Source organism: Varanus komodoensis, unplaced genomic scaffold (assembly GCF_004798865.1).
Source record: "Varanus komodoensis strain SLA01 unplaced genomic scaffold, ASM479886v1 scaffold63, whole genome shotgun sequence".
Lineage (NCBI taxonomy): Eukaryota > Metazoa > Chordata > Lepidosauria > Squamata > Varanidae > Varanus > Varanus komodoensis.
Genome location: NW_025336259.1, coordinates 3281416 through 3306652, shown reverse-complemented (window position 1 = coordinate 3306652; position 25237 = coordinate 3281416). Strand labels below are relative to the sequence as shown.

At 48.3% G+C, this 25237-nt stretch overlaps 1 protein-coding gene across 7 annotated transcripts in view; it reads left to right on the top strand.

Annotated features, from left to right (window-relative positions):
- Positions 1-534: 534 nt before the first annotated feature.
- NARS2 (asparaginyl-tRNA synthetase 2, mitochondrial) overlaps positions 535-25237 on the top strand; it is a 50560-nt gene continuing 25857 nt past the window's right edge. For 2 of the 7 annotated variants that reach the window (XM_044450217.1, XM_044450215.1), the window contains exons 1-6: positions 2795-3372; positions 4509-4618; positions 6729-6849; positions 7004-7144; positions 10681-10761; positions 21337-21437. In XM_044450217.1, the coding sequence (XP_044306152.1) occupies positions 3151-3372; positions 4509-4618; positions 6729-6849; positions 7004-7144; positions 10681-10761; positions 21337-21437 (776 nt within the window). In that variant the 5' untranslated portion in view covers positions 2795-3150. Of the gene's footprint in view, positions 572-1018; positions 1251-2384; positions 2463-2794; positions 3373-4369; positions 4451-4508; positions 4619-6728; positions 6850-7003; positions 7145-10680; positions 10762-21336; positions 21438-25237 lie in introns of those variants that run through there. The other 5 variants (XM_044450212.1, XM_044450213.1, XM_044450214.1 and 2 more) reach the window with 5 other exon arrangements.

Genomic DNA, 25237 nt, shown 5'->3' with positions numbered 1-25237 from the left:
CAGGACCCCGAGGGTAAGGAATGGGCTTCCACGAGAGGTGGCTGAAGCCCCATCGGTGCGGGTGTTCAAGGATAGGCTGGACGTCCACATGGTGGGCATGTCATGAGTGAAGCTGGCTGGAGCCGGGGGTCAGACTAGATGGCCCGGGAGGCCCCTTCTGATTCGCCCTGTTTCTATGTTTCTCTTAGTCCACTTCCTTCACTCTGGGATGAACGAGAGGAGATCTTGACCTTCTTCTTCGTGACAGCTTAGAGGGACACCATGTCCCTCCTCCGTCTTGCAAGGATGTCAGAGGAGCACAGCTGCTCCCTGGCTTGCTTGTTGCGTCTTTCTCCTCCTCCACGTGCCGCATTTCACCCGACCTTGCCCGGCTCGCGGTGCCTAACACAGACGGCTGCCTCTCCGGGCTTCTGAACTACATGCCCCATAAGGCATTGCGCCTTCCGCGTTGCATCCCCTTTGCCGATTGGCTCGGCCTTTCCGGGGGAGAGGAGCACGTGCTGGCGGGCCGCGAAGGCCGCGAGGGCGGAGAGGGGCGGCCGGTCCCGGCGCGGGGGCGCCTCGCTGCGCGGTGCGTGCGCTGGCGCGGGATTTGCAGCCGGGCGGTGCGGGCGGCCCGGGTGAGCTTGGAGGCGGGGGCGCCGCGGGCCCGGGGCGGCGCGGCGCGGCGTCCGGGAGCTGCAGCCACTTCGGGAAAGCGCCTCGGAGCCACTTCGGGAAAGCGCCTCGGAGCCGCGCGGGGTCGGAGGAAGGGGCCGCGGGGCTGCTGCGGACGAGCCGGGAGGCCTCCCCGGGGATGCGCGCGGGGCGAGGCCGGGGAAGAGGCGGCGGCCCCGGCGGCTGCGGGAGGAGGCGGCTGGGCCAGCGGGGCTCGTCCGGTGGAGCGGAGGCGGTGTCGGGGCGGGGGGCCACGGGGGCTGCAGCCCCGCGTCGCTGCGCGGCCGCCCGCCCCGCCGCCCTCTCTCCAGGGGCGCCTGCTGAAATCAAGAGGGGGGCCCTGCGGATCGCTGTTGCATCCGGGCCCCTGGATGAGCTCCTTTCGGCTCCCCCTCCCGCGGCCCCCCGTGCCTGTCACTTTCTGCCTGAGTTCTCCCCTGCCCTCGCATGCCTTCCCCTTCCCTGGCCGTGCGCTCCTTCTTGCAAGCGGGGGTGTCCTTGCGGGAGAGGCTGCTTCAAACACGGATGCACAGAGAGGTCTTGCAGCACCTCCGGGGGCAGAAGCGCTCTGGGATGAGATGGACAGCATCCGCGTAAGCCAGTGTGCAAATAAAGTTTCTAGTCCTTAAGGAGGGAAGGAAATAAAATGGCTAGCCCTGCACCGTTTTAGACTGTTGGGCACCTTTGCAGTTGGGAAACTGCAGTGGGCAGCACCACAACATGGTGCCGATGGGAGATGTGGCAGCTTGACCCAGTGGCTACTCTGGGGACCTGGTTGCTGAAGAGCTCGGTGGGAGGTGTTGGGGTGGGGAAGGAATAGCAGGTCTATTCATTTATTAAAAGCTTTTCTATCCTGTTCCCTACAGAACGTTTCAGGGCGGCTTACAAGTCTAGAGACAGAGTAGGAAAGGGAAACAGAACAGGTTTCTATTCATGCATTGAAATATTCACACAGCATACAGTTAAATGGTGGAATTTGCTGCCATGGGAAATGGTGGTGGCTGCCAATCCGGGTGACTTTAAGGGGGGATTGGATGTGTTCATGCAGCAGGAGGAGGGGGCTGCCTGTGGCTACTAGACCTGCTGGCTGTGTGCCGCCTCCTTTTCCACAGGCGAAATGCTTGCATGCACCGTTTGCTAGGGAGCTTGGTAGGTGAAGGTCTTGCGCCCCTCCTGCTGGAGGGATCCTGTGGGCAGCTGGCTTGCCACTGAGTGTGTGCAGAGTGCAGGACTGGATGAACCTTGCATGGTTTTTCCTCATGTGCTTAGGAGCTGCTTCCTGGTCCCAGCTGATTGCCTGTCACCCTTTACTCCCTCTTTCCACTTCCAACCTCTCACCTCACTATATTCCCCCCCCACCCTCTCCTCCAGCACTGTGTGTCAAAAGAATTATATTTATACATACGTTTCCCCAGCAATAGACTAATGCCAGCTTGCAGAAACTCTTCTGCTTTATTTTTACCTAAAACTCTCTGAGAGTCATCGATGCGCCCAAAGTCATGCCATGAGTTCTATTCCTGAAGGGGCCCTAGAACCTGGATCGTCTCAAGTCCCTGTCCGCACTGCACTGGCTCTCAATTGTTGCAGCCACTGATTTTGGATAAATGAGAATATTTTGTGGTTCTCCAACCGCAGAAGCTGCTTCTCTCCCTCCTGATAACCCTGGTCTACAAATTTTGGGAAATTATCAAGATAAAATGTGCTAATTCTTACATATTTTGATTTAGATGAATTAGAAAACAGGTGATAAAGGGGTTGGTTGGCTGAAGATTTCAAGATATTTCGCAATAAAGATTTATATCCAGGCGAGTATATTTCCCTACACGGGAGGGAGGCGTCTGATGATAATGATGCCTCGTAACTTCTTGACAAAGTGCGGTAGAACAAGGAAAATGGTACCACATGGAAGTGTATAAATTTATCTTTGAGACTAAAGATTATTACCTGACTGTAATTTATTGTCTTGTCTTGGTCAGATCTAAGCATCATACAGTTACATCTAGTGGCTTGTGAAAGTGTCATTGCCTAATATTTCCAAGGAACAATTGTGTGATATTTTCCCCCAGAAGCCAAGATGCCTTGAAACTGTGTGAACAACGCAGATAAATTCTGCTGCATTTGTGGCGAGGTGACATTTGCATTTCAAAAGTGCAGCATGAGGGCAGTGGTAAAAAAAGACATGCCACCCATATTTTGGGTGCAAAATCGGGGATCAGGACAAGAGTTGGGCCCCTCTGATTGTTGCATTACCCGTGCAATGTATCTGCATCATTGGCTTAACAACAAGAAAAAGTCCACGCCTTTTGCACTCCCAAAGGTGTGGAGGGAACCTACCAATCATAGTAGTGACTGCTATTCTTGCGTGGTTCCCCCAGTTCCCCCAATCTTGGAAACTGGGGCCAATTAATACTCGGGGCTTAATTTTCCTTTATTAGTGGCCCGATTCTGGTAAAATTTAGCTACTTTCATTTCTGAGGCTTGTAGACCAGTGTGATGTGGGTTTGTGTCTTCGGGGATTTAGACTGTCCTTGGTTTGCAGGACATTCGGTTGCAGTAAGGAGTTGGCAGAGAATGTTTGGTGCGCGTTTTGTCAGCCTGGCTCTTCGCCGCTGTTCCTCTGCTCCGTGTCCCAAGCGTGCTGTGACTCCGAAGCTGCTACGGGTTCAAGAGGCACTGGATGTCCGGGATCCAGCCGAATGTGATATTAAAGTTCAGGTGGGTGGGCAGGCAGGGGAAAATATACCTTTGTGGTACTTGTGTGTGTGTGGGCACCGCATCTCAAAAGGTCTTGCAGAGCTGCAGAAGGTGCGGAAAAGGGCAAGAGGAGCAGTGACCTACAGAAGGAAAGGAAGAGCACCTTAGCAAAAAGGTGAAGAAGGAGAGAGGTGATGGAGGTGTATAAAATGGTGCATGGTATGGAGAAAGGGGATTGGGAGATGACCTTCTGTCTCCTGCTTGAATGCGAGAACCCAGGGTGGGCGAAGGAAGCCAACTGGTAAGAGGTTCAGTACAACAGAAGGAAGTCATTCTTCACCCAAGACTTAGCTTCACCGTAGAAATTGTTGCCACACGCTGCAGCCCTCGTTTTGGAGGGCTTTGAAAGGGATTGGGCTACTTCAAGAAGGAAAAGGCTATGAGTGGCTGACCGTTCTCTGGTCCCCCCAGACTCAGAGGCCCATGTGCAGCAGTTTCTGGAGTAGGTCAGGAGAGGGTCGGAGCAAAACTCACCGGAGTCTAACTCTCTAGCAGTTCATGGGCTTCCCCTCCGGGTCAGCTGTGCTGAGAGGAGAGCACAAAGGCTCGCACGATGGAGGCGGTGCTGCTGGCAGCACAAAAGAGGAATGCCGTGTTTGCAGCAGCTCCACACAACTCCTGCCCAAGTGGTGTTCTCCTTCCACGTCAGGCGGTGCGGAAGAGGGATGCTGCTTGCTCAGAGCACGGGCAGCTGGATTCCTGGCAGCGGTCCGGGGACCACGGGGCACGTCCTCCAGCAACTGATTCTGCTCCACTCCAAAGCAAACTGGAGTCGCGGGCCAACAGATTTCAGCCGCGAGCGGATTCCGTCCTGTCCCGAGGAGGGTGCTGTTGCCCTCGTGAGCTCCTTGTAGATTTTCCATAGGCAGCTGAGTGAGCAGAACGCTGGTCTTGATGGACTTGGATCTGATCCAGCAGGGCTTTTCTTGTGTTATGTTCTTCTCCCCTCGAAATCCAGGAATTGTTGCCCCGGTGCGACCTGACCTGGCATCTTCTGATTCACTTGTGGGGTTGCATCGCAGTCTTCTAGCAGCAGAAGGTAAGGCCGAGGCAAAATTCAGCTCAGCTGCTCTGCTTTTCTTCACTCTCCCAACCAGGGCTGGGTCCGCTCCATCCGGTCCCAGAAAGAAGTCTTGTTCGTCCATGTCAACGATGGATCCTCGCTGGAAAGTCTCCAGGTGGTGGCTGACCCACGATTGGAACCCAGGTTGGCAGAATGGCCTGGAATGAGGCCCATGGCCTGCGCGAGCGGGTCGGAAGGGTGGCGGTGCATTTTCTCTCTGCAAGTCAAAACAAAGCGCATCTTCCACTGCAAGGAGCTTTCTTCCACGTGGGGCTAGTGCCTTAAATGCAGGGCATTTTGACCTGGGAGAGCATTTGGATGTGAGTCCCCAGGCCACGTCAGCGCAACCATCTCTTCCAATGCCTCGGGCCCCTGCATCCTTCCCACCTCATTCCAAGGCCCAGGCATCTCTGCAGCAGAGGGGCAAGCATTTTGCCCCATGGGCCATGTCTGGAGGGGGTGGAGGGAGCTGATGGAAGGGGGGGTGACAGCTGTTGTCTCCCCCAACCTCAAATGCCTACAATCTCATTCGGAGATTCATAGAATAGTAGGGCTGGAAGGGGCCATGAAGGCCATTGAGTCCAGCCCCTGCTGTTGCAGGAAGCCAAGTCACACCGTCCCACTCGGGTGACTGTCCAGTTTCTCCTTGAATGTCTCCGGTGTGGGAGAGCCCCCCACCTCTCCAGGCAGCTGGTCCCACTGTCATGTTGCTCTGACCGTGAGGAAGCTTTTCCTGATGTCCAGCCTGAACCTGGTGAGCTCAGTTTAAGTTCATTGTTCTGTGTTCTGGCCTCAGGAAGGAGTGAGAAGTCTTTTCCTTCCTCCTGGTGACAGCACTCCATGAATACCTCAAAAGCTGTTGTCTCCCCTTGTAGTCTTCTCAAGGCTGAACTTGCTCAGCTCTCTCACTGTCTTGTCGGGCTTAGTTTCCAGGCCCTGGCTCCTCTTTGTTGCCCTCCTCCGAACCCTTTCTCATTTGTCTGCATCTTTTAAAACCTGGGTGCCCAGAACTGGACACACAACTCCAAGTGAGGTCTGACCTGTTCTCTTTCTGGCGTTCCCCCATCACAGACGTTGGGGAGACCATGAAAGATGGAAGACCCTCCCCACATTCTGTCCCCCCCCATCAGTACTGCCCCCCTCCCAGGACAGCTGGTGCATGGGGTATGTGATTCCTGCAGGGTCCATGGGATGCCAAGAGGGACGCTCCAAGCTGTGTTTTGCGGTCCACTTGGAGAACATTTCTTTCTTTATTTAAAGTATTTATATGCCGTCCTGTCACGAAAGCCTCAGGACGGCTCACATAGATAAAATACAATAAAATATAGATAAAATTATCGACCCACACTGGCTGCAATAAAAACATGTAAGTCATGAAATTAAAACTTCTTAAAATATTGCTGAAATAAAAAGGTCTTAACCTGGCGCCAAAAAACATATAACGACGGCGCCAGGCGGACCTCTCTGGGGAGCGCGTTCCATAGGCATCTGAATGCACATTCTGCCTATGAAAAGGCAGCTCCTTCCACCTGCTGGAGAGTCTTCTGGTGTGCTGATAGAGTGTGACTGCCCTTTAGCATTGGCTATGCTGGCTCAGGATGATGGGGCTTATAGTCCAACCACATCTGGAGGACCATGTGTTCCCCCATCCTGGCTATACTGTGTGGTTTTTCTTCATTAGACTTCCATTCGATGTAGGTGATATCCCTTTTTTGCAACGGAACAAATTCTCTGCTGTTCTGTTAATTATTGGGAAAAGGTGTATGTTGATTCACGAGGTGGGTAAGTTCCCCAAGTAGCCTTCCCCAACCAGCTGCCCTGCAGGTGTGCTGGATGCCAGCTCCGCTAGCTGCAGGCCTGGGGAGTTGTCTACCACACCCAGAAGACCCAAGTGAGGTGTAACCATTACAAGTCAAACATAATAGGCAATTGTTGTTGTTGTTGTTGTTGTTATTATTATTATTATAACATTTCTATGCCACCCCTTGCCGAAACCTCGGGGCGGCTTGCAACATGATAAAATACATTGAAATACAATAGTACATAATAAATTACCATTAAATATAACAATACAAAAAATACATTGATTTACAAATACAAAATTAAAATTATCAGTATAAAATAAAAATATAGGATGAGAAAGAGAAGGAAGAAGAAGTTGCCCAGGCCAGATCATATGTTTTAACAATTGAAATGATGTTTAAATAAAAAGGTCTTTACCTGGCGCCGAAAAATTGTTGGTTTTCTATTTTAGGGAGATGACATTTGGAAGTTCTGTGGAAGTGCAAGGAAAACTGATCAAAAGTCCCCACAAAAAGCAGAACGTGGAGTTGGCTGCAGAAAGCATCCGTGTGGTGGGATCTTGCGACGTTCTGGTGAGCACGTTCCTTTTGCTCGGCGACAAAGCTCACGCGTCAGAAGCTCTGCCTGGAATCTTCTGCTTGCTATCCCTGTGAATGGAGCACAGCAGGACTTCATCGTGACTAAAGCTGCGCTCCGCTGTCTTTCTCCTCCCTTTCCCCTGTCCAGGCATTCCCTCTGAAGTACAAAACCCACCAGTCCCTGGAATACCTGAGACAGTACCCTCACCTGCGGTGCCGAAGCAATTCACTGAGCGCCCTCCTTCGAATACGCAGCGAAGCGACAGCAGCGATCCACTCCTTTTTCAAGGTATTCCAGTATTCATGGAATTCTTAGCCAGGTCTGGTGACGGCCACTTACTGGGATGGCCTTCAAGAGGGATTGTTTGGGTTCCTGGAGGTTCAGGCTCTCCTTGGTGCCTCCAGTGTCCAAAGCTGCATCGCTCGCCATCCCAGTTGTTGGGAAACATTACTGGGTGTGTGTCTTTTCTGCCTGCCCTTGTCTGTGGACTTCCCATTGGGCCATTTGGTGGGCTACCGTGGGACCCAAATGCTGGCTGAGATGAGCCCATGGTTGGGTCCACAGGGCCCATCTTATAATCTTTTTTTTCAAAGTTTGATTGTTTTCTACTCACTAAACAAATACTTACTCCAAAGACTTCATACATACTGTGTACAAAGTCTTACTTCTCCCTACAAATGCTATGTATTTCAGCCCAAATTAGAGTTCCGATTCTGTAGCCATTGATAGAAAAAGTCCCATGTTTGGTGGTAAACTGTATCTTCTTTTTGCTTAAGAGATGAAGTCAGTCTGTCCATTTCTGCACGGTCCAATATCTTGTTCAAGATCAAATCTTCAGCCGGTAGCTCTTCATTTCTCCAACATTGTGCATATGCGATCTTTGCCGCTGGTCTTATGATCTTATTTCTGCAAATGGCACTGTGTCGAGACCTCAACGTTACGGGGACAATTGTGCTGTGGAACCGCGCAAGTGTCAGGGTGTCCTACCAACTTCCGGCGATTCTTTTCCATGGCGTTGCAAGCCATCGTGCTATGAAGTCATTCCTGTGAGGGCAAATAGATGAAGGCAAAATACGTGTCTTTGGGGCTTGCAGGCTCTCCTTTTCCTCTTTCTTTTATTTTACAAAACAAAACATGCTGGGAATCGGGGCTTGTAGGATTTATACAGTCTGGGGTGATGCTTAGACAAGGGAAGGCAGGTAGGATTCCACACCATTTCCCTGGAATGAGATGACTTCTGTAAATTAGTCGAGGCCGTTATTCCCCTGTAATTGAAACTGGGATCTGTTGTGTACCCGTCTAATCTAATTAACTCTGCATAACATGCCAGTAAGTTCTGCGTACAGAACGGGAGAGGTCATGGCCCATTGGCAGAGCCCTTGTTTTGCATGCGGAAGGTCGCCGGTTCAATCCCTGGCCTCTCCAGGTATGTCTAGGAAAGACGTGCCTGAGACCCAGAGTGCTGCTGCCAGTTCGTGTTGGTAGTACTGGTCTGAATGGAGCAAGGGTCTGGCTCAGTTGAAGGAAGCGTCCTGTGTTCAAAGCAGTTGCCCTCCTGCCCAAGTATGAAGCTCCACCATCTTAGCCTTCAGCTTATGGCTGTCTTTGAACGTCACTCTGCAGAGCTGGATTTTCCCCTTCCTAACTGGCTCTTTTCTGCTCCTTTAATTGTTTCTACCACCAGAATGATTTCTCCGAAAAATTCGCAAGCTTGCGGGCCGCCATCTTGTGGGGGCACCTCAGGGAACAATGCTCTTGTGATGCTCAGGGATCTGTCAACCACTCCGGAACCCATCAGACTCCTTCCAGTCCTCATCCATCTCCTTGTCCCCCTTGCTGCTGCTGGTAGCACCAACAGGCATGGAAGGAAAGGGCTGTTTTATTCCTGAGACGTGAATCCAGGGCAAACCTGCCAGGAACTTGGGCTACGGGAAACCAAAGCCCAGATTTTCCACCCCAAGCAGATTCTTCACAGATCCCTGGCGCTGATCATAAAGCCCTGAGCTCAGGATTGCGGGCATCCTGTGCTGTTTGGCTGCAGCATCTCAGAAAGTGAAGGAAAGAGACGGAAGTAGCATCAGGCTCATTTGCATCCTGACCTTCCGAGTGCACACCTCTTCCCCCTCCAAGGTCACTTTCCCTTCCTTTCTGGCTGTGAGAGGGAGATTGGTCAGACCACCAATTCCATGGCATTGACCTCACATCTGGGTATCCGAAAATAACCCCATGACGCTGCCTGGGGGAGCTGCAGGATTGCTGTCCCAATTGGTCACAAGAAAGGCACTGCCAAAAGCTGTCTCCCCTGATCCAGTTCCTTCCACATCCTTTCTACTCCAACTCCCATCCTTTCCAGCCAGTATGGCCAAGGACCATGGTGGCTGGAGTCAGATGGGAGCTGATGCCAGTGTAGGACACAGAATAATCAAGTCAAGTTGGAACAACCCAGATCCAGGCTGGACATCAGGAAAAACTTCCTCGCTGTCAGAGCAATGCAACAGTGGGACCAGCTGCCTGGAGAGGTGGGGGGCTCTCCCACACCGGAGACACTCAGAAAGAACCTGGGCAGCCCTCTGGGTGGGATGGTGTGACTTGGTGTCCTGCAACAGCAGGGATTGGACCCGATGGCCTTCATGGCCCCTTCCAACTCGACTATTCTATGATTCTGTGAGGTTGGCCAAAGCTCCTCTATTAACCTGTGGTTCTATATTGTCTCTGACCACTAGATGGCAATATTAGCACACCTGATCAAAACTAAGACTCGTACTTTGAACACATCAGGCAAGACCCCTGGAGAAGACAATTGTGCTAGGAAACATTGCAGGCTGGACATCAGGAAAAGCTTCCTCGGTGCCAGAGCAAGACGGCAGTGGAACCAGCTGCCTGGAGAGGTCCTGGGCTCTCCCACACTGGAGACATTCAAGGCAAAACTGAGCCGTCATCTGAGTGGGATGCTGTGACTTGGAGACCCGATGGGCTTCTTGGCCCCTGGCATTCACAGATATATTTCCCCATGACTTGGACTGGGGATCTTAGATAGTAATTTTTGATAAACCTATCCTTATTATAGGCCTAGTTCTTACACTTCAGAACTGGAGGGTTACGGAGCTTAAATGCCTCACAAAAAAAAGACCTTCCCACACACAGAAAATTTGGGCATCAAGAAGAAGGATTCTTATCTTTTGTCTGTGACGTGCTAGTTTTCTAGGTGAATAGATCTGTTGTGTTTAATTATATGAATCCCCCAACCTCTGGGCTGAGATGGTACAGCCCACAGGCAGTTTTCTACCTCTATAGGGACTTCCTGGAAGATCTTAACCAGGTTTGGGGATGATTCCAGAATGTCACAAGCTATGGAGACCTGCAAGCAGCAGGATCGATTCTGCGTGTTCGTGGGCTCCCAGCAGCAATTGCTGCCTAGAGGCACTTCCGAAAGTGGGGAGAAAATCCTGGAAGCAGGAAAGCTTTTTGCTCTTTCTCAGAAGAAGAAAGCTCCCTTCCCTTCCTGTTGTGCAAGCATCTGTCTAGCACAGAACTGTGTGCAAATCTCTCTGCTTGTGGCTCATCCCCTCTGGTCAGCTTGCAAAGTGCAGGATGAGTGCGGAAGAGGAAGCAGAGGGGGCATAGAAATGAGGTGGGTTTTCCAGGAAGGATTGAGAAATTGGTGGCATCTTTTGCAAATATTGTGATTATAAAATATTTAAAGGAGCAATACAAAGATCCTGAGGCTGGGTGTTCTTGTGTATGGGAATCTGTTAAAATTGTTTTGGGACCAGACACTGGGTCATGTGTTTATAAGTCAGAGCTTTTCCTCTTCTTCATTGCAGGACAACGGATTCATGCTTATTCATACCCCAATCCTTACCTCCAACGACTGCGAAGGTGCTGGGGAAATCTTTCATGTAGAGGTGAGTCTGCTAATTAAGCAGTAATGATGTTCTTTGCATATCGCCTTGGTTCAGAGGTTCTCTCAGAACCTATCCCAGTCTGTAGGCTGCTGGTCTACTTAATCAGTTTAGATTCCTCACATAATCAGGTGCCATTTTGGATTAAATTCTTCACTCTAGTTATAGGTCATACTCTGATTGATTGGTTGATTTATAATCCTTTAGACTGTCCCTTACCATAGTCTCAGGATGGTTTTAGAGTAAAACAAAAACAAAATAAAACACAGCATCCTAATCAAATTCTTAACCAGTCAACAATAAAACCTGTATTAAAACAGTCAAACCTTAACACATTGGGAAAATAAAAAGGTTTTAGCCTGGTGCGGAAAAGAATAAGTGACGGTGCCAGGCGAACTTCTCTGGGGAGTGAATTCCATAATCGGGTGCCACCACAGAGAAGGCCCTTCTCCGGGTAGTCACCCTCCTAATCTCCTTCAAGGGGGGCTCCCAGAGAAGGGCTGCCGCCCCAGATCTTAGAGTCAGGAAGGATGACAAAATACTTGCTTAAACAAGATGTTTTACTATAAAATGTATCAGTATAGCATTACTAAATACAAGGCTTATTTATACATACATAGGTCCAAACTCACAGTATGTGCAATATTTCTGAAGCCAAGGGTTTTATTTATTTATTTATTTATTTATTTATTTATTTATTTATTTATTTATTTATTTATAGATTTATTGTATTTCTGTCCTGCCGTTTTTCCTTTCAAGGAACTCAAGTCAACTTACATAATTTCCCTTCTCTTCTCAATCTTATCGTCACAACAGCCCTGTGAGGTAGGTTGGACTGAGAGTCTGTGATTGGCCCAGTCACCCAGTGGGCTCCATTGCTCAGTGAGGACTAGAATCCGGATCTCCGGAGTCCCAGTCCTGCTCTCTTAACCGCTATGTCACACTGGCTTTCTCTTTTAAACTGACTAATAGCAGCTGTTTGTTTTGGACCTTGGAGGATGCTTTTCTGTAAGGACAGCTCCCCATATTACGTGTTCAAAATCAACTTTACATACATTTGGAACTACTAGCATGTTCATATCAATTTACCTCATATATTTATCACCTTTTAAGCTACATTTCTATTTTAAATCAGGTCTGAACAATATTATTTCTTATGAAGGCGAATAACTACAGACAAAAACATTCCAAAATTCCATGGCATGCTACAGGCACTCTTGTAACACAGGAATTATTTCTTTGACCCGATCTTAGGAGCATGTCTTCTCAAATAACATCTCTTGCCACATGGCAGCCCCCCAAAACCTGGCAATGTTTAGCCTAGCTCCTTTCCCTACCAGTAGAAAGTATTCATGAGCTCACGGTCAGTTACGAACAGGGTGGCACTTTTGCTTCCCATCCAGGAAGTCTGCAAGATAAAATAAGTTTAGCTACTCCCATCCGAGGAGAAAAAGTTGCTTTGCATGTTTCCTTGCAGTTCTGCATTTTAATCCAGAATTCTCTTGGAGGAATCGAGTTACGGAATTTTCTTTGAGGTGGTGCAATTGGAAAGGCTTGCCTTGCATGGATGGGTCAGCACTGGCATTCAGTCACGTCCTGCCCCTGAATCAGGAGGCTCTTTTAGGAGCCCTGCAATTCTCACACTCCTCTGGCTATCAGATGTTTGGTAGGAATGCAAGAGAGGCCTCTAGAACTTAGAAACATCAAAACAGAGCGAGTCAGAAGGGGTCTCCCGGGCCATCTAGTCTGACCCCCCCCCCGGCTCTAGTCGGCTCCGCTCACGACATGCCCGCCATGTGCACGTCCAGCCTGTCCTTGAACACCTGCACCGATGGGGCCTCAACCGCCCCCCGTGGAAGCCCATTCCACACCCTCGAGGTCCTGACTGTCAGGAAGTGCTTCCTGGCATCCCAATGGAGCCTTGGCTCCCTGAGCTTTGCTCCGTTGCAGCGTGTCCTGCCCTCCTCTGCAGGGGAGAACAGGTCTCTCTCCACCTCCGTGTGACACCCCCTCATGCACCTATAACTCACCAACAGGTCCTCTTAGAGTCTCCTCTTCAGGCTGAAGAGACCCAGTTCCCTCAGTTTCGCCTCATACGGCATCCCCTGCAATCCGGCCACCATCCTTGTGGCCCTACTCTGGACTGACTCTGGCTATATCCTTCCTTTGTTCGGAGGGCTGCCTGGTCCCATTCTGATGGTCTTCCACCAGCAGGCCAAGACTGTAAATCAGGAACCCCAGGCTGTCGGCTGAATCTACCCCAGCCAAGATTACAATCCAGCCCTCCAGGGATCCCCGAGACACGAATCCCTCCCCCACTCCATCATTTTGAGGCTACCAAGTTTTGATGCCCTTTCCCCCACATTCTGAAAGGATGAGATGTTTTCCCTAAGGCTTAGTTACTGGCAGTAGGAGCTTTTATCTAAAACATGCGCGGCTTTCTGTTTTTATTGGCCGTGTGCCTTTTGCCTTTTCCCCACCCGTCAGTGGAACGCAACCCCTGGAGCTTCTTCCTCCAGCTGAAAGAGGTTTCGCGATCCTGCCATGGACCTCCTGGCCCAGCCATTTGCTGCTGCTGCTCTCTGCTGTTGCGGGATTTACTCTCACCAGCTGCTGAATTTCTGCCTGCTTCATTTGTTTTTATTGCAATGTCATCTGGATCGGATTGTCCTTTTAATGTTATTACTCACCTCAGGTGCTGAGTGTTGTTAGCCAGTGTGCCTGAGTATGCGCTTTCAGACATGCCTCCTGGACCTTTGGAAGGTCATCTTGACATTCTGGCCCCAGAGGCTTAGCATGCGGAAGGGATTCGAAGGATTTGGAGACTGAAGACCCACCACTTAACCCAGGAGAAATCCATTTAAAGGAATCAAATAGGCCCAATGATGACAACAGGCATCTTGGAGTTAACTTCCATTTATGCCATGTTGGAGTGAGAAATGCAGCCACCATGGAGAGCTGTGGTTTGATAGCATTGACCAGCAGATGGTGGAGAACTGGAGGAGGAGGTGGACGTGGGGGCTAACGGGAAGGGAAGGAAGCTGGTGCCAGGTTTGGAGAGAAGAAAAGGGCAAGTCAGTGGCCCACGAGCCCAGGGTTAGCCAGTGAAGCAGGAAACGTTGGCTGGGGGCTGTAGCCAGGTGTGGGTAATAACACAAGAAGAGATCTGGCAAGGTAATCACTTGCTGGGCAGAAGTGAGTAAGGGATTTATCTTCCTGATCTGCCCAGTCTGGGGTGTGATGAACTTGGGGCTGTGAATTCTCCTGCAGCAACAAGAAAAAGGAAAAGGGGCTGGTTGCATCCCCCGCCCCCCACAAGTCTGAGTTGAATTATTAGAACTCTAGTGGTGGCCGAATCTTGTTCTGCACCAAGCTCGGTAAACCTTCAAGGGATGTTTGATGGGAAACATACTAACCGTCTTTCGTATGTGCTTTCCAAGCACACGGAAAGAGGTAACTGGTAGTACCTGATGAGTTATTTTCCTAACAACTTTCTTGGGTGACATTTTGGAGCCTTCCCGTAAATTGAAATAAGATCAAGGGAAGGTCAAGGGAGTTACATCCAGGACATCTGTCAGCCTGAGAAGGAGGGACAGCTCTGTGGGACAGATACCATTCCACTCGGAGGACCAAGTTTTTCTTCTAGAAAAGAAAAGCACTCCTGTGCTTTCTGAAGTCATTATGAAATCTTTCTTTCTTGTCCAAACATCTTAGGGTGACTGTCAACAGCGTGGAAAGGCAAGCTGGTCGTTTGGATGAATAGACAAATGTAGAGGAGCTGCCGACTGACGCTCCTTCCCCAAATTTGTCCGAACCTCCTCTGAGCCAATGGCCGTCGCTGTACCTGCGTGCATAAATGAATTCTTTTGTGTGCATGCAGAAATTCTTTTGAGCTGCCCTGAATTGAAAGGGATAAAGACAGTCCAGGAATTTCTGTTTGTAAAAAATATGGGAGCAAAGAGCTGGGTGGAAACAGCCAACTTGAATAGAGTAGAGTAGAGTAGAATAGAAGTAGAGTTGGAAGGGACCTATAAGGCCATTGTGTCCAACCCCCTGCTCCACTTCCACCTGTGGTCCCCCATCCAGCTGCTGGCCCACACCTTTCCAGCTTAGCAAAGGTGACTTGACATGCTAGCTCCGTGTTTAGCTAAGCAGGCAGGCAAACACCATTACGGTTTCTTCTTCTCTAGCTCCTGATTCAATGCCGTGCTTGGTTCAAAGTGTCAGTCATAATCAATAAATCCCTCCATGACTTAGGATCAGGTTATCTCGAAGGCTACCTCTTCCCATATCTCCCTACCCGTACTCAACTCCCGCTGCGTTTTGGGTTGAAATGGTTGGCTACTCTTCAGTGAATGCCCTTTTGGAATCAATGCAGCCACAGCCTTGCATTTACAAGAGATGAGCAGGGCTGTCCCAGGCAGGATGTCTTGGAGGGCGTCCCTTCATAGGGTCACCAGAAGCCGGCGATGACTTGATGGCACCAATGCATTTTAGCCTGTAGCTGCTCTGTTGTGTTTGTTGCTGCTCTTAGAATGTGCTGTGTTGAATTATTTCGTGTGCATGCGTGTTGATACGAGAGCTCTGCCTGTAGAACGGCTCACAGGGTGAAAGGAAGGGATCAATAAATGGACCAAAGCTGAAGTCCGGCTTTCTGGAAGGGATAGAGACATTTCTGGGAAGGCTGCGCTGCAGTACACACAATGTGAACAAAGTTGAAAGGGAGATATTTTTCCCCCTGTCCCGTAATAGTGCAACTCCGATTGAAGCTGATTGTGGGGAGAACGAGGACTGGTTTTAAAAGGGGGCTTCTTCACGTAGCGCACAGTTAATTCTGGATTTCACTGCCACAAACATAGTGTTGGCCCCCAATTGGGAAGCTTTTAAAAGGGGTCTGGACAAGTCCATGGAAGGGGAGGGCAGCTCCGACTACTAGTCCTGATGGCTATATGCCACCTCCAGGGTCAGATACAGTGTGCCTATGTACACCAGTCGCTGGGGCGCATGGAGAGGAAGGTGCTGCTTCACCCAAGCCTTTGTTGTGGGTTTCCTGTGTGCAGCCACTGCTTGAAAAATGTGGGGCAGGTGGACTCGAGCCAGACTTTTCTCTTTCCCTGTTCCGTGCCACCCGTTACTTTGCAAACGTTTTTTCACATCTGCTGCCGCCACCGGTGTCTCTTTATCTTCCATGCCACCTTAAACTGAAAAGTTTAGGCCTTTCTTTGATGTTCCCAAGTTGCTTACACTGGCCAGGATTCAGGGAACCAGGGACTCTCTGGAAGATCGCCTCGTTATTACTTTTAATAGAATTTTGTTTCCACCGGCCCCTAATAGAACTTGGCATGCCAGTTTTGAAACCTAGGAGTTTCCTGAATAGTAATGCTGCACTGAGCACCCCCTTCTGCACAATCCTGTGTGATGCACACACATTTCTGGGCTTCCCAAGGTCCCCTTTTGTCCCTTGGCTTTTTCCCAGGGCAGAAATTGCGGCGCTGCCCCTGAGTCTGTTGCCAGGCATTTCATCCATTTTCCCGCAGCCCCATGGGATTCCCATGGTGTTGTTCCAGCAAGGATTCCTGCAGTCAATAAAAATGTTGAATAGCAGCTGGAGTATTTGTTTGCCCTAAAGCCAACTTACTCCCGAGAGTTAAAGGAGAGAACAGCCAGGGCTGAAACGAAGGGCAATCCTCGCTGTGGGGCTTAAACAGAAGAACAAAACAGGCATTCAGTGCATTCGCCCTTAATAACGGAAGGTCTTTCGGAAGCCCTCTGATTCTCTGTGTATTGATGCTTGCACACCAGAAAGAAAAGTGAGTTGTGTTACCTCGTGCCCCAAGTGCACAGCACCCTGGCTGCGTTGCCAACAGCTCTCTTCCCCCTGCCCACCGCCATCCCCCTAGCTGTACTCCCCCGTCCCAAAAACGGCTTCAAGACCACCTTCCTTGGTGCTCTTCAGCCTCCAGGAAAGCGCTGGATTGATAGACAGGCAGGCAGGCAGGCAGGCAGGCAGGCAAATCATGCCAGCAGGTTGCTGGATTAGGGACTGCCCGAAAATTTTGCACAACTGTGATTGTCCCAAGCAGCTCAGGTGGTGGCAGCGAAATTGCGAAGCGTGTAGGTTTTGGAGGGTTGTTCCCCTAAACTTCAGTCCTCAGAGTCTCGATTCTGCGCATGGGGCTGGGGGCAGAGAGAAACTGGTGCAGTGGGAGATCAGCACGTCCTGCAACCTCTAAAGAGTGTAGGAAAAAAAAGGTGTGGTTCATTTGTTCCTGTCTGTTCTGGTCTACATCAGAACAAGGGCTTGCTTAGAATTTCATTTGAAGGTCTGATGGAAACCCATGTGGAGAATAGCTCTGCTGAAACCCATCAAAATTCCACGAGAACGTGCAGTGTTTTGCGTTCTCTAGAAGTCTTCATCAGACTCTGTGATAAGGAGCAAGGGGACGGGGTGGAGGCATATAAAAATATGAAGTTTTGGCAGATACTGCGGCCGTGCTGTCTGCTGTTTGGAGATAGACCCTGGAGAAGAGTTCTGGAGAACTCTGAAGCTTGTAATCGTTGTGGACTTTGGTTGTTTTTAAAGGCCTGCTTCCTCTTCTGCCTTTGAATTTCCCTGGCATGGTTGCCTTCTCCATGGGTCGAGCCTCCCCGTGATGTGCCCAAATTATGACAACTTCAGTTTCATCATTTTTGCTTCCAGGGAAATCTGGCTTGATTTGATCCAGGACTTGCTTGTTTGTCTTTCTGTGGGTCTGGGGTATTCACAAAGTTCTCCTCCAATACCATGTTTCAGCTCCACCCATTTTCTTCCTGACAGTTTTCTTCACTGCCAGCTTTCACACCCATATATATAATTCTTAATACATTATTACGCTCTCAAGCCCTCATCACGTGACCAAGGGGGTATGGGGAAAGTTCCCCTAACCCTTTTCTCTTGGTAGGTGTCTTAGAAGTCCAAGGGGAATAGCTGAATTGAAGGATTAGTTCCTTTCTGCAAGTAGGTAATAGGAGAGAGAGGAAAAGACTCCTTTGTCCATTGTAACCACTGCATTGGGAATATTGTGTTGTCCCTTTTGAGATAAGCCATTAAAGGGAGTCAAAGAGCTCTTTAACTTTCTGTCTTTTCTTTTGTTTCATTTCCTTTCTTTGAAGAAAGCGCTGCAGCGCTTGAAATCTCTTCCAGCAGCTATTGCAAAAATGGAAAACAAAACCCCTTCTAGAATAGGAGTTGTCGAAGACATCGCTTTTAATACCAGCTGCTGCAATTCCTCACTTGCCAGATGTTTTCATCCTGCCGCCAAGCCTTTATTCCTTTCCAGGTTGCAAACAGAGTCCAAGCACAGTGTCTGAGAATCATACCTGTGGAATGCCAAAAACTTTCTTCTCGGTGCTTCTTGGGGGTACCTCTTCCCCAGACCGCATGCCGAAATTCTGAGCCGAAATGTGTTTGGGAGTTTAGTGGGAAAGCGGTTCAAAGGGGAATTCAGGGAGGTGAGGAGAGAGCAATGCATGCCACAGGGGTGGTATTCCTTCAAGCCATTCCAGTGTCGTGTAACCTCCTGGCCTTAGAGGTTCAGATAATAAATACCCCCAGTTCATAGCCTCTTCTGTGCAGAACCTACACCAAGATCCTGGGGTCAATGCATGCCTGAATGGCCGTATTTGAGTCTTGGGTTGTTAAATAAGATTTTGAAACTGTCTTTCCTCCAAGGACCTCAGCTTCTGCCTGTCCTGAAGACCACCCTGAGGTGTATGTTAGGCTGAGACAGTGAATGGACTGAGGCCGCCTGCTGAGTCCTAGTAGGGATTTGAACACTGAACCCCTGCCCTCCGTCCCACTGAATTCCACCACTCATTTCGGCCACTAGTTGGGCTTGGATATCGTAGTCTCTGATAATCACAGGGCATGATGGGGTGCGTTGCGGTTTTGTGTGGTTGCTTTCTTTCCTTGCAATCATTACTGTGCATGTGGATTGTGGCCATAAATGGGCATCAGTTACTACTTCAAAGGAGCGATCCAGTGTTCCCCAGAATCATTTGGATTCCCAGCTTCAGCCTCTTCTAGCTGGCATGGAAAGAACAGTGTTGGATGCTCTCCAAGGTTGGGAAAGTGACCTTGCAGGGGGCTGTTCTGGGGGAGAAGAAGAGTGTGGGGTGGTCTTCAACCTCATTTCCATCCCCCTTGAGACATCCCAGTTAGATGGACAAGAATCTCTGTCTACTGAAAACATAGAAACAGAGCGAGTCAAAATGGGGCCTCCCGGGCCATCTAGTCTGACCTCCGGCTCTAGCAAGCTGAAAAGGCAAGCTCTGAGTTGGGAACTTATGAGTTATCCCAATAGGATCGTTCCCTTAGCCGGTGAGCTGCAAGCAAGATGTGAAACAAGCAGGGTGGATAAAAGTCAATGGATTTAAAAAAAAACCAATAGGATTTTAAAATTTAAAATGGATTGTTTATTTAAATTGGATTTTTTAAGAAAATGCTTTTTTGAGGAAAAATTATCTAAAGATAGTTGTGTATTTAAGATACATTATAGTCCATTTATGTAGCATGAAGCTGTATATTCATGCAATGTTTAAATTTGTTGGTAAAGGAATTCCCATTAATCTATTCATAATGCCATGATCTTCCAGAAGTTTCTGGGATTTCTGAGATTACTGGGCAACTTTTCTCTCTGGAAGGTATTATCACAAATTTTTGGTTTTACAGTTCTCAAAACTGAATTTTTATCTGCAGAGATCACATGCCTCTTCTTCACAGTCAAACTGTTTTAAAATAAACACACAGACTTGAGAAAAAGAGCTTAATCCTATTGTTCTTTTGCTAATCTATGTACACAGACTCAACCCATTACTTCTTAAGTGCTAAGTTTCTTTTTTTTTAAATCAATGAATAGAAGAAGATGGTGGGGAGTGGAATATAACTGCACAAGAAGCTAAGTGTAAAGAGGGAGGGGAAGTGGTAAAAATGATAGTGGACCTTTTTGAGCAGAATATGCCTCAAATCTTTGGATCTTTTTGTGTATAGCCTGAGGTTTATCATATTATTCTTTCCCTGGAGAAGAAAACCTCTAATGGTAAAAGAGACCCAGTTTAGGGATATTTTAATGAAGTTCCTCTACCTTGGGTAAAGCAGGCATGCTTGCAAATTGCATAGAAAACCATGATTTAAAGCTAGGGTTACTGACCAGTGATTTAAATCAAATCCACCCTGGAAACAAACCTGAAAAAATCAGGAAAAATACTTTTCTCCCTAGCCTTCATTTTTTAAAGGAAATTTTACATCTCTTGTGGTTACCCATTACCGGCCTGATGAAAAACGTAACATGACAGAGGTTTTTTCCCCTCATCTTCTTGTGAGTCATCTGGAACTCCCACATTTGAAGGGATGACTTGGGTTGATATGTGGTCAGCTTAGCAGCTATTAGGATTCATGGTGGGGCGGAGCCGGGGGTCAGACTAGATGGCCCGGGAGGCCCCTTCTGACTTGCTCTGTTTCTCTGTTTCTATGACTGGAGTTATTAGGAGGCATGATGAGTAAACCTTTATGAAAAGTGCTGTTGAAAGCATTATAGGATGCCCAATTCCAGTCCTACTTTACTGCAATAATCCTTACAACAACCCTGTAAGGTAGGTCAGTGTTGTCACCTTATTGCTGATGCGCTTGGCATATGCAAAGTGGTTTGGCGAAGGTCACCTGTGGAATGATGGTGGTGGTGAGATTCAGTCAGGTGACTTGCTCACCTGCTGCTTGCTCGCTCACCAGCACTCAGATCTTCCTCATTTGAGATACGGTTTGAGCATGAGTTGGCTGCTCTTGAAAGGTGAGTCATCATGTTCTCTAAACCCAGCCATGACAATAATGAGCAACCCACACTTGACAACTCAACAGCGAAGCATGGGTTCTCTTCATGGACCCATTCCTGGTCAAGAAACCATGGTTTGTTTGCACAACAGGGTTCAGACAACACAGTCGCCCATGTTTAAGCAACAGACCATGGTTCAGTAGCAGCTCACACTCATCCCTTGTGTATGAGTTGCCTGAATCCAGATAATGTCTTGGAGATCTTGCAAATCTTCTTTTCATCTGTGCCTGCCTTTTTCACTTTTGTCGGCTTTGAAGGGCCAATTAGAACCTAATAGCCTTATAAAAACCTGTTTATGGTGGACATAAAACAGCTAGAACTGTTTCATTGATGTGGATCAACCCAACTGCCTGCATTTTTTGCTTGTCGGCGGGTTGTGATTTTGGTGACTCTCATGGCGAATGACTATACCTCAACCTTTCCCACTGCACCATCGACTTTGGAGTTCATGAGTCTTTCTTGGGGCAGATGTACTCAAGACGGCATTGCAGATTGCAAAAAAGGGTAAATTTATCTGCTAAATATGTCTTACTTGTTAATAGTCTTAATACACTATTGTTAACAGTAGTAATTAATAGCACACAGATCCCTTTGCAAGTTGTACTTTAACGCACCAAGAAGGTTTAGAGGTTTCTTGTTTGTGCAAAGGTTTTGAATAAGCCCATAATATGAATTGTAGAGTCAATAATGGCTTCTTGTTGTTATAATTTAGCATGCACATGAAGAGAAAGAAGCTGGAAAAAATCCCCATTTCTTCGACATCCCTGTGTTTCTCACTGTCTCTGGACAACTGCATTTGGAAGTGATGGCCGGGTATGGACTGCATTCGTTTAATTCATTTGAGATGAGTCTAATGCATTGGGTCCCATGGTAGCTGTGAGGCCGAAGGGATGGAAATGTGCTGGAAGCTCCATCACAGGTAGAATCACGTTGGGGACGGGGTGGCAGGTAAAGAGACCAGCAGGAAGATGTGAGCCAGGTGGGCTGTTGGAAAGGAACCATGAAGGACCTTCTGAGAACCTTGGAAGAGTCCTGCTGGATCAGACCACGCTCTTCACGTATTGGCCAGTCAGTTTTCCATGGGATTTCACAAGCAGAATCCTCCCACCCATGTTCCCCAGCAGCTGGGGTGCATCAGCATACTGGCTAAAGAAGCCGAAAAAATACCTGCACCAGCTTTCCACCATCTGCCGTCCTCCAGATGGGTTGGACGATAACTAGCAGCATGATTGAGTATTGGCCATGCTGGCTGGGGCTGATGGGAGTTGAAATCCAAAACATCCAGAAGGGCAGATGTGGTGCTGTTTGGGGGTCTCCACCCACCCTGCTTTCACCACCCCACTACCCCCCCCCCCATATTTCAATCTATGCTGGCAGGATTGACAGCTGGGCGGGACTTCCGAATGCTTGATCTGTGCCGACACACAAGCTCACAGTGGTATCTAAATTGTGTCTTTTTCTCCAAAACTTCCCATCTTTGTTCCCCTTTTCTGCTTTATTCTTCTGGAGAAGTCAAAAGCTTGCATACTCTTTTGTAGCATAAAGGTGTATTTCCCAGCTGTAGATTTTGGATAGTTTTCAAAACAGTTATTCTTGTGATGTCATTGGTTTTTATATTTTTCCTTTTATCGGCCAATAAAATAAACACCCAGGCCTCCTAGCTTACAGGACGTAGTGTTACTGTTTTATGCTCTGCTCTTTAGCAACATGTTCTTATTTATTAAAAAAAGATAATAAAAATCAGGCATTTTAAGTGGATCAAATGTAGACTAAATTTAGACACACTATATTTATCTTGAAGAGAAATGCTTCATTTGTGAGCCAAAACGGCATTCCAAACACACAGCCTTCAAAAGGCCCGGACAGCCAGCTGTTACGCAGTTTACAAGGAAGCAAGGTGGGCTGCTTCCGGCAGTACTTTCTTTAAAATTAGTAATAACAACTCAGGTCTTAAAATACATATTTTGAGTGGAGGTTAACTACCATTTTTATAGCCATATTATGTAATCAGGTTGCTAAAGGCCCTTGACAAGTAATAAATCCGTGTGAAGAAGGCAATGATTGCATGCAAGTTTAATTCTAAGTTGATGCACAAAACATCCCACACTTTACAAAACAAGTCGCAAATGCAAAATAAATTATGTCGTTTGTGAATGGCGTGGTGCTGGCACATTCATGGATTTCTGCATCATTTTTTCTCCCTGGATTCACAAGGGTGGACATCTTGGGACCCTTCAGATCTTTTGGGCTACTACTTCCATTATCCCTTACCATTGGCTGGGACAGATGGGGGTCACTTATGGAATGCGCTCCCGAGAGAGGTCCGCCTGGCGCCATCATTATTTGCTTTTCAGCGCCAGGCCAAGACCTTTTTATTTAAACATTATTTTAATTGTTAAGGTGTTTTATTGATTTTAAATTTGCCAGATGGTTTCCACTATTCTATGTATTTTATGTACTTATATGCTGTTTTTATTTATGATTGTAAGCCGCCCCGAGGCTTATGCGAAGGGGGCGGCATATAAGTTGTTTAAATAAATAAATAATAAGCCAAAATATTTGGAGGGTCACCTTGCCCTCAAGAGTGCAAGATTCAGGGCTTTTTTTGGTCATAGAACGCACCAGAACGGCGTTCCGGCACCTTTTTTTCCAATGGATTTTACGAAGTGATTTGGAATCGCCTGTCGGCTAGCAGGTCAGCAGCAAACATCATTAACATAGTGCCTGAGGGCTGCTTTTGTGTCCGCGCTGCCCGGCTTGGGACATGCTCGGCTTGGGATTGGTGTGTGTGGTCACGCGCTGAGTGCTTACTGCCAGAGGCGACATGAGTTCCGGCACCGGCAAGATTTGTTTGTGCTTCGGATTGGCCCTGCTGGGTTTTAAGAGTTTCTTGAGCTCGGGGCACAGTGTCTCCAAGGAGTGGCCATCTTGTTGCAAGACGTCTGTAGATTAGCTTGCTTTTGTTCGTTCACGGCTTCGACGAACCACTTTAAAGAAAGCCCTCGCTGTTCGAGAGGAAAGCTCTTTTCCCCTGTTCTACCTTGCAGCTTGACATAATAGAAAACGATGGTGCTTGTAGGACACATGCAAGCAAATTGCTTAAAGGTGCAGTTCAATGCATGTAGAGTTGGCTGGGGATGATGGGAGTTGTAGGAGTGTGTTCTGGCTCAGCATGCCTGGGATTGCACTCTTATGGACTTTTCCCTGATCAAACACCACAGAGAATACTTTGGTATGATTTCTAAGGCAATATTTCATCCGTGGAATCGGTTGGCTGTTGTTGGTATAATTATTATATTGTTTTATATCCCAGTGACTGGAACTCAAGGCAGCTCACAAAACTGAACACTAAAAACACTACAAGTGATATAAAGAGTAAAACTAGTCCAGCTCAAACTCAGAAGCCTGGACCATTTCCAAATACCTGCTAGAAAAAAGTGTTTGCCTGCTTTTGGAAACCAAACAGAGAAGGTGGCAACCTAGCCTCCCTAGGAAGGGAATTCCAAAGGGAAGGGAATTCCAGTTCACATGCTCAGTTTTGATGAGAAAGATTGGGCCGGAGGCGGGAAATTCCAGTTCAAGATCCCTGGCTCAGCCATGCAGCTTTATGGCTTCTGGTGGACCAGTTGCACTGCCCAACTGGCCGCACTGGTTAATGTGAGAATAAATGAGAGAGGGAAGAACAAGAAGTGTTGCCTGGATACAGGTGTAATATTGTTGATTCCCCAAGCAAACACAATAGGTTTCAGACCAGGCATTTCGCCCCTTTTAAAAACAGGGTGGGCAAAACCAAGGAAGCATCCAATAATCCGTGGGTGGTGTTTGGTGAAAGGGAAAGGATCGTATGGTGAAACCCAGATCTGGTTTCTGTACCTGCGTTTCTGAAATGGCCCCCGCTCGGGGACTCCGTGAAAGAGCCCATGGCCGGTGCAGAGGGTCCCTGGTTCAGTCCTGGCCATCCCGATGCAGGACTGGGAAAAACTTGTCTGCAACTCTGGAGGGCACAAGGGTGGGTTTCGGTGGACCAAGAGACTGACACCGTATCAAAGCCATCCATTGTTCCTAATATCATTTTTATTATATTCTTATGTACCATCAAATTGTCTCTGATCTATGCTGGCCCTGTGAATGAGCATCCTCCAAAATATTCTGTCCTTCACAGCCCTGCTTAGCTCTTGTAAACTCAGATTCTGGCTTCCTCCCTCTTCTTCCGCCTTTGATCTTCCCTAGCCTGCTTCTCTTCTCCAGGGAGTTCTGCCTTCCCATGAAGTGTCCGAAGTATGGCAGTTTCAGCCTCATCATTTTTGTTTCCAGCTTGATTTGATCTGAGCCCTATTTGTTCATCTTATTGTCCATCCAGAGTCCTAGCAAAGCTCTCCTCCAGCACGAAACATGGCCATTTTCTTCCTCTCAGCTCTCTCCCCTACACAGGGAGAAGGAATACGATTGTGTGGAGGACCGCACCCTTGGTCTTCAACGAAATGCCCTTTCACTTGACCATCTTTTCTGTTTCCTTCGGCTGCCCTGCCAAGCCTCAGCCGTCTTCCATTTCCTTGGCTGCAGCCTCCCTTTGAACTGATGGCTGAGCCAAGGGATGCAAGATCGTCCACAAC